This window comes from Camelus ferus, chromosome 24 (genome assembly GCF_009834535.1).
Source record: "Camelus ferus isolate YT-003-E chromosome 24, BCGSAC_Cfer_1.0, whole genome shotgun sequence".
In the NCBI taxonomy this organism is placed as follows: Eukaryota; Metazoa; Chordata; class Mammalia; order Artiodactyla; family Camelidae; genus Camelus; species Camelus ferus.
Genome location: NC_045719.1, coordinates 8,284,371 through 8,297,394, shown reverse-complemented (window position 1 = coordinate 8,297,394; position 13,024 = coordinate 8,284,371). Strand labels below are relative to the sequence as shown.

General features: G+C 36.5%; 1 protein-coding gene across 5 annotated transcripts in view; it reads left to right on the top strand.

The window, feature by feature from the left end:
- Nucleotides 1-12,720, top strand: part of ABHD3 (abhydrolase domain containing 3, phospholipase) — a 50,151-nt gene extending 37,431 nt beyond the window's left edge. For all 5 annotated transcript variants that reach the window (XM_032467334.1, XM_032467335.1, XM_032467333.1 and 2 more), the window contains 5 exons: nt 4,061-4,173; nt 7,344-7,517; nt 8,875-8,923; nt 9,003-9,168; nt 11,870-12,720. In XM_032467334.1, coding sequence (XP_032323225.1) covers nt 4,061-4,173; nt 7,344-7,517; nt 8,875-8,923; nt 9,003-9,168; nt 11,870-12,048 — 681 coding nt within the window. In that variant the 3' untranslated portion in view covers nt 12,049-12,720. The remainder of the gene's footprint in view (nt 1-4,060; nt 4,174-7,343; nt 7,518-8,874; nt 8,924-9,002; nt 9,169-11,869) is intronic.
- The last annotated feature ends 304 nt before the right edge of the window (nt 12,721-13,024 follow it).

Sequence of the window (13,024 nt, the reverse complement as noted above, 5' to 3'; positions counted from 1 at the left end):
TGTGAACCCTGAGAACATTATGCTAAGTGAAAGAAGCCAGACAAAAGATTACATTTTGTATGATTTCATTTATATGAAATATTCTGAATAGGCAAATATGTGGAGATGGAAAGAAAGCAGACTAATGGTTGCCTAGGGCTAAGGGAGAGGGGATGACTGCTAATGGTTGGGTTTTCTTGAGGGGGGTTATGGAAATGTTCTAAAATTGTAGTGATAGTTGCATACTCAATATACTAAAAAAAAAAAAAACCCACTGATTTGTACATCTTAAAGGAGTGAATTATATGGTACGTGAATCATGTCTCACAAAGCTGTTTAAAAGAAAAGCGTCCTTCAGGGACTTTCCATTTCAAGTCAGAGCTAGTTCAGCCGGTGAGGGGAGGGGGCCCGGACAGTAGAGCAGAAGCCAGAAAATACTTTAAAGCGGTACTGCTCCAAATGTGGTTTGTGGGCCAACTTCCACTGCTCCAGCCTTCTGACACCAACCTCTGACAGTGTGAGGGACTGCGAGAGAACGTAAACCAACTTCAGCGCCAACCCACTGCAGAGGTGAGCTGATTATTTCTTTTCTCGTACACTCTGACGCCAGCCCCTTATCTCACCCTGGACTGGCACTTTAAGTAGCTCTGCTTCAGGGGTCCCTTAATCCTAAAAACCTCATTTAATAGATGAGGAGGCATCTGGAGAAGAGGGGTGACAAGCCTGAGGTCATAAAGCTGATTAATGCTCTTAGAGGCAGGAACTCAGGCTGTCCAGTGTCTTTACATTTCAGCTCTGGCTTTAAGTCAAATTAGGCCGAAAAGCTGGGGGTGGAGATAAAGAGGGTTTTCTAAGAGAGGGATCATGTCTCAGTCTCTGATTCCTTGGGTGGTTAATTAAGGACTCATCTAGAGAAATCTGCTGTTGTTTCCTACTGAGCTTTTCCACCTTAGCTTTTTCTTGGAAGCTAATGAGGTAGGAGGGATATAGGGCTCTTTGCCCTCCTGGGCCCTGTTTTCTGAAGGAGGTATTCAGAAGGGATTAAGGACTTTAATGGCCCAATGGAGGAGGAGCATATAGCACAGGGCCAGCCAGGGTACCACTCAGTTGTCAGACTGACTTTCAGGCACTGCCTTTCCCACACCCAGTATCTTCCTACCAAACACCATTGTGTCCCACCCAAGTCTCCCCTTTCTGAAGTGCTCCCAAAATAACCTCTCCCTCTACATCAGAACAAACCCAGGAAGGTTGTCAGCCAGATGCAGGTGTGAATGCACTGAATCCTTTAGAATTTTCTCCTAACACTGATGGGTCCAGTTCAATAATATCAACTGTTGTCAGTGGTACGTACATGAAGGATCGTATAATTCTCTATATTTAAACAATTTTCAAATAAAAGAAGGTTTAAGTAAATAAAGAATGTTAGGATCAATAATAACAATAATGTAATAGCTGGCAGGATGTTTAGCAATACTTCTCTGTGCACTGCAAAGAATCCCCGTGGAACTAGACTTCCCTCTTCCCAAGTCACTCTCGGTAGGTTTCATCATTCTTGTCACTGCAGGCTCTTCCTGTCTTGGCTCAGCTCTCACCCTGTTTCTTTATTGTCTTCAAGCAGTTGGTTCTCTGCCCTGGCTGCACAGCAGAATCCTCTGGGAAGCTCTGAAAAATCCTGATCCTTGGATGCTATTTCCCAAAGATTCTGATTCATTTCGTCTGGGGTGGAGTCCAGGTGTCTGTAATTTGTCCTGACACTCTCCCGTTAGTCTAATATGCAGGCAGGGCTGAAAACCCCTGTAAGGTGGTGAGTCGTCCCTGGATTTGGGCTGCGAACTCCTGTCTGCCCGGCTGACCTGCTCTAAGCCACTAACGAAAATGCTCATTTACTGGTGTGGCTTTGTAGCATGACCGCATGAGCGTATGTGGTCACCGTCTAGAACGCTAGCGGAACATGGCACATAGGCTGTCTTGGCCTCAGAGTTGGCCAGGATATTTTCTAGGGCCCTTTGTTTTGTTGTTGGTTATTTTAAATAATTAGCACATTCCCAGGCAGTTTAGACACTTTGTCATTTTATATGTCTGTCAATATAGGTGAAATGATTACTCAGTAAAATGCTGGTTTTACTTACACGTGCACGCTTTTGTTTTCACTGACACCTTATTTAACAAATTCAGTTTCCAAAAGTAAGATCAATCTTCGTAAGAATGCTTTGGGCAGCTCAGTAAGTAATGGACAGGGAATGGATGGAATAAAAACAAAGCAACACAACAACAAAAACACACTGTGGATGGAGAGCAGTTAAAAAGCATAATTAGTCCTATGGTAAGAGGATTATTCCTTTTGGGACAGCTTTCAACCACACAAGAATCACAGAGTTCATTTAAGCAGCATCTTACCAAATTTTTGAGTACAGATGATTAAATACTTGAGAGAAGACTGGAAGATGAAATATTCTAGGCTCTTGACGATTATCAAGACATTACAATAAAGTAAATGTGAAATGTAAATGATTTTTTAAAAGGTATTTGTGTGTCTTTTTCAGTTTTCTTTTTTTCTGGGCAGGAAACTAAAATCTTTTCATGAGCCGGCTTGGTTCAGTATGGGATATGTGGCAGGCACTGAGAGAAGGGTTCTGGGTTATGGTTGTTTCTGCAGATTAGCAAATTAATCTGCTCCCAGAATAGCTAGGGAGAGTCAGACTACCTGATTAACAGGGTGAATTTTATTTTATTTATTATTTTATTTTGTTTTATTTTTTTAACAGGGTGAATTTTAATTTGTTTCTAGATTCAAAAAAAGTTTGTTAATGAAATTTGCATTTTAAAACAGATGACTTCTAAATCAGGACAAGAAAATTCTCTTTCAGGATAAGGAGAAATCAGTTTCTCTACTTTTTGGAAGGTGATTAAGGATAAATTAGGGGGAAGGAATAGCTCAGTGGTAGAGTGCCTGCTTAGCATGCATGAGGTCCTGGGTTCAATCCCCAGTACCTCCATTAAAATAAGTAAATAAATAAACCTAATTACCTCCCCCTTCAAAAACAAAACAAAATTAAAAATAAATAAGTAAAATATTTTCAAAAAAGGATGTTAGATATAGTCCATAGGTAAATATAAAATATATGCTTTACTATTTTCTCTGGTTTTAGTATTTTTATGAGGATAATGTTATCAGATTTCTCTGTTATTAAATTTCTGATTATTTTATCTCACATATACTTTATTCATACACACACTCTCACATATATTGTACAGACAGGATTGCCTTCTGCTCCCAGATCTCAAATAAAAGCATCTGTGAAGCTTTTCTGCTGGAAACAGAGCCCTTATTGATGAAATTCGCATGAAAACCATTTATTTTAATACATTATGTATTGAGGCATAATCAGCTTTACATATTTTAACATTTTAAGTGTCTGTTTTCAGTGTAGCACAGCTGGGACTATATGGAAATATTATTGAAAGGAAAATATTTAATTAATAAAGCAGATTGGATGTTGCTTTTATCTAGAGTGAAGGCAGTACCAGAAAATCACACTCCTTCATTGGTAGACAGCACTCAGGATAGAGAAAACAGTTCCCCAGTCAGAGAGGAGCCACAATTTAAGTATTTTGAGGCATTATTGGAAAACCTTTTTTGTTTGCTTGCTTGTGTGTTTTTTTAAATAAGCATTACTTTGGCTTTGTCAGGCATAAAGTTTTCTTTTTTCCTATGAAACTATTAATTTGCCACTTTTTGTTCATAAATTGACTCCATTCTTCTTTAGTTAGAGACACATTTGAATAGGATACTGCGTATCTGTTTAAGGTATTTGTATTGGTGTTGCCCCATTTCCATCAAGGCTTCTTTGCATGATCAGAGCCCTTTGTTGATGCCAACTCGAATAGCATTGACTCATTGACTCGAGATGGCATATGTGTGTGCTGCAAGCCAGGAAATGATAAATTGTTGTGACTCACAGTACGTGCAAAGGTCACTTTCTTATATTTACGCTCTCTTGCTCTTTTTTACATTTTTGCATAATACAAACAGTTAACCTCACCATTTTAATTCTTGTGCTTTACCTATCATTGCTCACAGACGCCAAGGACTTACTGCTGTGCTAACACTGAAGACTTGGAGGCAGTCATTCACCACGTACACAGCCTGTACCCTTCTGCTCCGTTCCTGGCAGCAGGGGTTTCCATGGGAGGGTAAGGTTTTTCCTTTCTCGAATGTCTGGGAGGGAAGTGGGCTTAGTGAATGCCTCTTTCAGATGACTGTAAGCTACATGGACATTTAAAAACAAATGTTTATTTTGATCGTATTTTACCACGCATGGTTAAATGAAGGAAGGGATTAATTCAGGAAAATTTAAATATTTTCCTGGACTACTGGTCTCTGTGGTGAGAAGGATACGAGTACCTCCTTGGGGTCCTTGGGGTCTGGTGAGCCTGAAGGCTTGTCTGACCCCCATGGTGTTGATTTCCCTCACGCGGCGGCAGCCACATTGACCTTCAGGTCCCCCGATGTTTTCTCAGCCATCCTGTCCCCATCCCCACGTTCTCCAGGGCTGTTCAGAAAGCTGAACTTGTCCCATGACTTTCATCATTCTGGTCATGGAGATAATCACTTATTGCTCTCTCCAACTGAAGAGACCTTCGAGTTAGTTTTTCCCCCAGATGCTGGTCTTCTTGTTCTTGTCTTGCTTAGTTTTGATGCTGGGCAGATGGACCTACCCTGGAATGCTCTCCTAGAACCTGTGAAATTGTTTGTAACCCACTACTGCAGCTGTTATTTTAAGCAAGTGAATATCATAATTTGTGCTGCCAGCATAGGGGTTTTGGGGGAATTTTTAACGCCATGTATGTATTTAGGCTCATTTCTACTACTAATTGTTTATATTTTTTGTTCTAGTAACAGTGAATTTAATAAAATTCAAAACTTTTATTACATGACATTTTGCTATACTTAGATTACCTAAACCATTGTCCAAAATTGGCAAACCCGTGAGATAAAAAATTGATATTTTTTTCTTAATTTTGTAATCGATTTATCTGCCATTTTGACTTTCAGAACATCTCAGAAGCATATTTACTTGAAAATGAGCAGCTTTATAAATGATAGACTCTGAAAAATAGGCTTTAACCACAGCTTTTTAGATTCTTGATAAACATAAAACTAAGAAGAAAAGAATACGTTTTTTCCATTAGCATGGAAGGTCTGACTTGACCTACTAAAGCAAGAAATCCGAATCAGCGCAGAAAACCCAGGCAGAATCTGTGGATTGTGCTTCAAGGACAGTATTTTGCTTCTCTTTCTTTTGTGCCATAATGAGAACCTTAAAGGACAGCATGTCAGCCGAACTTTTTTTTCCCTTAATCGTATAAATTCTTGACTTTTTAAAGGCCAAACCTTACATAAACAGGCCCAGATTCTCTATTCAGAAGCTTCTAGGAAATGCCTATTCATGTCGAATTGAGGCCTCAGTGCCTGAAGGCAGAACTTGACCATTAGCCTTTGCAGCTGGCTGAATATTAATGTCTTGTAAGTTGTTCGAAGGGAGCACCCTTTTTAGCTGCCTAGCACTGTGACGCGTTCCCAAGTGGGTTTACCACTCAGGGTGTCTTTCACCGCTCAACACATTTTTTTTTCTTTTGGAGATGGAACACACAAAAGCATCTGTCGAAGATCCTTATGCCCAGCACCCCTCCCTGCTCCAGATGGGGTAATCCCCAGGCCTGTGATGCCTGGGGCCAAGTCAGGGTTTTGAGCCAGAACTGAGTGTCTCCCAGGAATCCCCACTGCTCGAGACACGGTCAGATTCCAGTCTTCTGATGAGTTGGTAAACTAGCTTTAAAAATGTATAGAAACTTCCAAATACATATAAAAGTAAAAAGAAGAATATATATTTATCACCCAGCTTCAGTATCTATCAACTCAAGGATAACCTTGTTTGTCAGTATCACCACCCACCCATACCCTTCCAACTATTTTTAAATAAATTTCAGACATCTTGTATAAAGATTTCAGTAAGTATCTCTAAGAGGGAGTCTCTTGGGGGGAAAAAAACAACACCTAAACATAACTAACAATAATTCCCAAATATCATCAAATATTCAGTCAGTATTTCATTTCCCTAACCTCATCACATTCACTCTGCAAGCCATTTGGGTTGGAAAAAAAAGAATTGGAGAGAATTTTTGCCCATTTCTCCTATTTCAGAACCTGGGCAATTGGAGAAATAAAGAATGGAAATTACGAGAAACAATTTAGATCATCATCCTTTCTCTTAGTTCACAATGTCAGACTTAGATTTCTGACGTTAGCAATACGTTAAACTATATTCTTGTCCTTCTTACCAAACTAGAACTAGAGTAGAATCAGAAACATTGAGCAAGAGGAAAATATGTGATAAGAGAGAAGGACAAACAACAGGAGAGGTAGGAAGAGGAAACAAGTGATTTTAGGGGCCAATTGCTCTGCCACAATTCAGAAAGTCTAACTAGACTCGGGACCCTTAGAGAGAGACTTGCTGTACAGAGCAAGGATGCATAGGCAACTAGAATGGCCACCCAGACCAATTACTCAGAATCTCTGGAGGTGAGGCCCAGGCATCTATAACAGTTTTAAAAACTCCTCTGGTGATTTCAATGTGCAGCCACATTTGAAAACCACTCCTGTGATCTGTCATCTATGCCACAGGTTGGCAAACCACAGATCGAAGACAAATCTGGCCAGCTGTTTTTGTACAGTGCAAGAGCTAAGAATGGTTATTTTATTTTTTAATGGTTGGAAGAACCAAAAAAAGAACTATTTCATAACATGTGAAAAATGTATGAAATTCAAATTTCAATGTCAACATGCAATGTTTTATTGAGACACAGCCATGTCCATTCATTCATGTATTGTCTACAGCTGCTTTGGAACTACAATCACAGAGTTAAGTAGTTGCAACTAAGAACATTTACTATGTGGCCTTTTTTGCCTAAATTTGCCTAAAGCAACCCTCATACAATAAGTTAAATGCTCAACTGGAAGCTCGGGCTCAGGGAATTGCAAATTTTTAATAAATCCCCAATGTCATTTTGAAAAAAAGAAAACCACTCTTACAGTAGAGTTTTCTTGTTCTACTTCATAGAAAGATACACATGTGAGTAATAACTGTATGCTTTGATCCATTCTCAATATAGCTGGCTGCAAGATAAATATGTCTGTGAACGTAAGGAAAGAATGAAGATATTTGCATGGTTTTCCAAGACAAAGAACTTAAGCACTGGTGTATATTTTTCTTCTCCATAGTTAAAGTCCACAGTTAGAAATGGGTGTGTCTTGAGAGAGAAAGCAAATTCATCACTGAGTGTCCTGTTTTTTCTTATTTTAGAATGCTGCTTTTAAATTACCTGGGCAAAATTGGGCCAAAAACTCCTTTGAAGGCAGCTGCAACTTTTTCAGTGGGTTGGAATACTTTTGCTTGCTCGGAGTCATTGGAGAAGCCACTGAACTGGCTGCTTTTTAATTATTATTTGACAACTTGCCTCCAGTCTTCTGTTAATAAGTGAGTCATCTTTAACACCTGATGTCTCCAAACTTTTTGGATTACCTGCCACAACAGTAAAACGTTTTCAAGCATAACACTGCTAATATATGTATGTTTATGTGTATGTTAATATGCATGTACTACTGCACCAAAATATTCTATCTGTTGTCAGTATATACAAAAATAAAAAGATTTTAAGTATAAGCTAACAATATAGATAAAAGTTCTAATGGTTTCTTTCTGTACGCCAGTGAATTACCTTGTACAACCTCTGGGCTATGTGTCACTTTGAAGATCACTGTTTCATCACTTAAGTTATTCTAAAAGAATAAAAACATTTGTATCAAATGTGTTGAGTAACGTAGGCTATTTCCCTGGATTTCCTACTTGTTGCTAATCTTATCAATACCTAATTCCCTCCTAGGTAGTAAGTAATGTAGTGTTTTCAGAGCTGAATAATAAATATGATTTTTTGAGCACATGCTTGTGAACATATTATGTTTTAGAAGCATAAGAGAATGCCTCTAAAAGATGGATATTCTCAGTCTCACGTTGTTAACATTACCAAAATTCCGTCTTTGCATTAGTTTTTCTGAAATTTTTTATCTTTTAACAGTTAAATGGTATGGTAACAAAGAACCTGGAGATGTTTCTGTTTATTTTTTGGTGACTGTTACCATGCATTTTTAAGTGAATTGACAAATTTAAATATAAGCTCTGAAATAAAAAGTACAGTTAATTTGTGCATGACTTAGTTGAAAGCCATAGTTATCCCAAAAGTTGACATGAAACGTTGGATTAAACTTAACCTATTTGTTAAATTACAGATGTTGATTATAAAATACTGCTAAAAATACTACAGAATCATATCATTAATTACTTGTGGTCAATGAAATGGGGGACAGTAGCAAGAAAAGTGAAGATAATGATTTGAATTAAAATATGGGTTATATAAGAAAAATGATCAATATTTTAAAATAAGTATGCAAAAAATGTAAATTCTAATTTTCAGTATAGCAATTTAAAAAGTAAGATAAATATCAGTTGATTTACCCAGTTGAAAGCTCTGGCTTAAGTAAGGCCTTTTTGGCCAGTTTGGTATAATGGCATCAATGTGTAGTACGGTTTGTTATGAAACAGGACTTTTGTTTATTATTACAGAACTGGTTCATTCTTCCTCAATTAAGAAAAAGTACTTTTAAAAAATGTCTTCAGGACAAATATCAAGGTAGTCCTGCCATGTCTGATTAAGTAAATATTTATAGAGTAACAACTTTAGGCTCTGGGCTAAGTTACTACTTATTATTATGTATTTTAGGTTTATGTGAAATGGGAATGACCTTAATTTTTTACTTTTGAAATTCTTTTGTCCCAGGCACCGGCATATGTTTGTCAAACAAATTGACATGGATCATGTCATGAAGGTGGGACAGAAACTTTATGTAATACTTTTATTTCCTTCTTTGATTTCAAGAATAAATATAATTGGTTTTTGTTTTTCAGGCTAAATCCATCAGAGAATTTGATAAGCGATTCACTTCAGTCATGTTTGGCTACCCAACAATCGACGATTACTATATGGATGCCAGTCCAAATCGCAGACTGAAATCAGTAGGGATTCCAGTGTTGTGTCTGAATTCTGTGGATGATGTGTTTTCACCCAGGCATGGTAAAATTAACATCTTTGTATATATTTTGATGTGAATTAACTGTTTTAAAATATTGTTCTTTTTAGGAAAACACAGTGGTAAGAAATAAAATGTCAGTCATTTAATGTCTTCCACTTTGATAAACATAAAATAAAAATAGCTAGATACTCATAATTTAGTATCTAAATGTCTCGGATCGCTTTAAAGATTTTCAATAGACCCTTATCCAGTCTACTGTGAGAGTCTTAGAACAAATTTTGACTCTCAATATTTTACTTGTCCTCATTTTTATAACCTTTCCTTCTTATCAAATAACTGTTTGGACAAACTATGTTACAGTATCTTTGCCTCAGGAGAACATTGTCATCACTTGTCTTTTCTTCCTAAGGTTCTTATACAGAAGGCTTTGGAATTCTTTCTCCCCTTTTAACCTAGAGGAGAGCTCGAGACTTTATTAATATGATGTCCTTGAATATTTCAATGAGTGTAGCACATTTGGACTACAAGGTTATATTTTGGACTGTAGGGTTATATTTGAAGGGAAACAATCTATTTTCCTCTTGGATACTGTTAAAGAGAAAATTATGCCCAAATTAACTTCCTTGCTCTCTTAATTCAAGAAATGTGGAATTTTGTAACAGATACATATGCATGTGTTCATACATTAAAGCAAAATAAGATTCCTAAAAGTATATCATACTATCTTAAGGTAAGTAGACTTGACCTCTGATTTTATTTCTAATGAAATTTCACAAAGCTTTTTATAAAACTTTTTCTCCATACTTACCCCCATATTATTTTTAAAAACATTTTCTCCAAGTACTTCATTTAAAAAAATTATTCTGACTACAAACACAGCACAGTATGTATTGTCAAAATTTCAGAAAATCCCCAAAGTATGTTTTAAAAAAAAATCACTTACCATCTCTCTAGGGGATATCATTTTATTGTGTGATTTATGATTAAATCACAGGTAAGTTTAGATAGCTAGTGCTTTTGGTCTTTGACTGCAAATCAGAAAATTAAACTGTGAACTTGGATATCAGCTGAATTATACAGAGATTGTTTAGCCTGTTTTCATTGGATTAACGAAGGAAGTCTAGTATTTCTCCATCTATTTTTATATTTCACGGACCCTTCTTCCACCAACAAAAATTTCCCAGCGTTTAACTTGACTCGCTCGATGGAAGTTTAAACTCATTTCTTATTCTTTCCCAAGCCTTTAAAATCGCCACATTGAAATAGTGGACAATTGTGTGCATTCTGAGAGCTCAGGCAGCCAGCGTCTTTCACATGACTTGAATGTGGCCCAGCCTTTTGTTTTTCTGATATGGCTGTAGCCATCAGTGTGCTAGAAATTCCTGAGTGTGTCCAGAGTGTGAAATTAGGGTTCTTAGTAATTCTGTCAGAGGCAAATGAAGCACTGTAAATCTAAGCCCTTAATGTAAGGTGAAAAAGGAAAAGCAAAAATAGTCTCTTTCATTTCATCTGCTTCTCACACCCAGTCCCAAGATAGATGTTTGTTGTTAAGTGTGGCTGGATAAGGATTTGAGTTCAGGACTCCTTTGGGACAAGGACTTGGCTTCCTAGGCCTTGACGTAGGGTCTCTAGGTTTATTCTTCAAGGAATGTTGTGAGGGGTTCAATGTAGAGCATCATCTAAACAAGCAGTTTGGGCCCAGCAGCAGCTCTGTCTTGGAACCTATAGTGTGTCAGCTTCCTTTCCTTCATTGGGAATGAAGGATGAGGCAGATCTTACCTTTAATGAACTCATTTACCCCTAAGACTCTGTTTAGGATATGAAGATCTAATTGCATCAGCCACATTATCTTACTTAGGGATATAAGATTTAGCAGTATCTGAAATCAAAACACTTCTCATGCCAGGTTGTGATCTAGTATAGATCTTAAATAAAAACATTTTCACTGTTTGAACTCTAAGCCTGGGGGGAAATAAAAGTAAAACAACTTTAATTAATATCCTCTAAAGTTTTTACTCAGCAAAGATATTGTGGAGCATTTGAAGAGACTGTCATTATTGAGGAATTAGTTAAATACAGCAACTATATTTTCAAAATGAAGTTTTTCTTTCTCCTGACTATAAATAGAAATTCAGAGAAGAAAAAAAGAAAAAAATAATCACCAATGTTTTACCACTCAAAGATAAACTCTATTACCACTGGGAGTATTTAATGCCATTTTTTTTGCTATCTGTATATGTTTTTATAAATCATATCTATAATTTTGAATCCTTAATATAGCCACTAGTTGGCCTCAGGAATCTAATTTCTTGTGAAGTTAACCAAAACCATACAAAATCTCTCACAAAAGTGAAAAGATTAATTTGTTTTTTTCCTTGATGTAATACTTAAGTGGAACTCTTATAGCATAATGTTAATATTCACCATTTCTTGAATTACTTAATTTCTCAAAGCAAGACTGGGTCTATACTTTGGTGTAATGATTCAACACTTGGATTGATTCTTCCAAAAATATTGGCTCAGTACATAACTGTGGACATGAACTGTTTTAAGAATTTAGGTTGTTGATATAAATTAGTCAGGCTTACGTTAGCCCTACTCATTACAAATATTTGTTTGTTCAGTGTTGTTTTGGTTTATAATGAATGGAAATCAAAGGCATACACTTATCCTAACTAAAACTGGTAATAATTCTACATTTTTCTCTCCTTCTCTTCTCTTACCCTCCCATTTTTCATCAAGCTATTCCAATAGAAACTGCTAAGCAAAACCCCAATGTTGCTTTGGTTCTTACTTCTTATGGAGGCCATATTGGTTTCCTGGAGGGAATCTGGCCAAGGCAGTCCACTTACATGGATCGCGTCTTCAAGCAGTTTGTCCAAGCCATGGTTGAACATGGACATGAACTCTCTAGCATGTAATTCTTCAGGTACATTTTGTCTGGATCACCATATAAGGGCAGCTCAGCTTAGTGCACAAATCTTAACTACTGTATATAAAGCAAATAAGCCAGCAGGTGGTGAAGAGGTCCAGAATGACATGCAAAAAGTACTCTTTGGAGAAACAAAACAACTTTGTAGCAAGAAACAAAACATAGATTTAGATGATAACTTACATAGATTTTATTTTTACTATGCCTTACCAAGTATGACCTTAAATAAAGTAGTACAAACATGGAATTGCACTTAACCAAAACTATTGTATAAAAAGATTTTAATTCCTCAGGGTTTTAATTAGGCTACTGTTTTTTTAGACTACTTGTTTTAGGTGATTTATGGTACTTTAATAATTGTTAAGAGACTGGTTATTTGAATGTAAGTTATAAGTTGGCACATTCCTAAAGATATTTATACCTAATGATGGTAACAGAAACAAATAAAATACAACGCACTGAATCTTTTATGTATTTTAACTTTAAAAGGTAAATGCAAAATGATGGACTGACTTCTATACATGCTCTTTTACTCTGATAATATTAAATTACGGCTAACTTATGTTTTATAATGATTATAGTTTACATGCTTATTTTTAAAATAGTATATGTGCATACGTATATATCATTATAGTAAATAAATTCTACCATTTAAAATTGTTCCTTTGTGAGTTTTTATCTACAAAAAAGTAATCCTTAGAAAGTAATTTATCATAATTTCATAAATGAATTAGTAAGAAATTTGAATTAAAACTGTTTCATTTCACTATTTCCAGAATATTGGTCTCACACCATTCATACCAATTAAAAATACTCTCAGCTACAGGAAACCCAGCTAACAGTGACTTAGAAATAACATTTTAAAATTATTTTGCATCACAAGAAGCCTCCAGGTGAGCAGGCCAGGGCTGATGTAGGTGTTTACCTGTATCATAAAAGGTTCTTTCTGTTGCCACTCTCTCTTT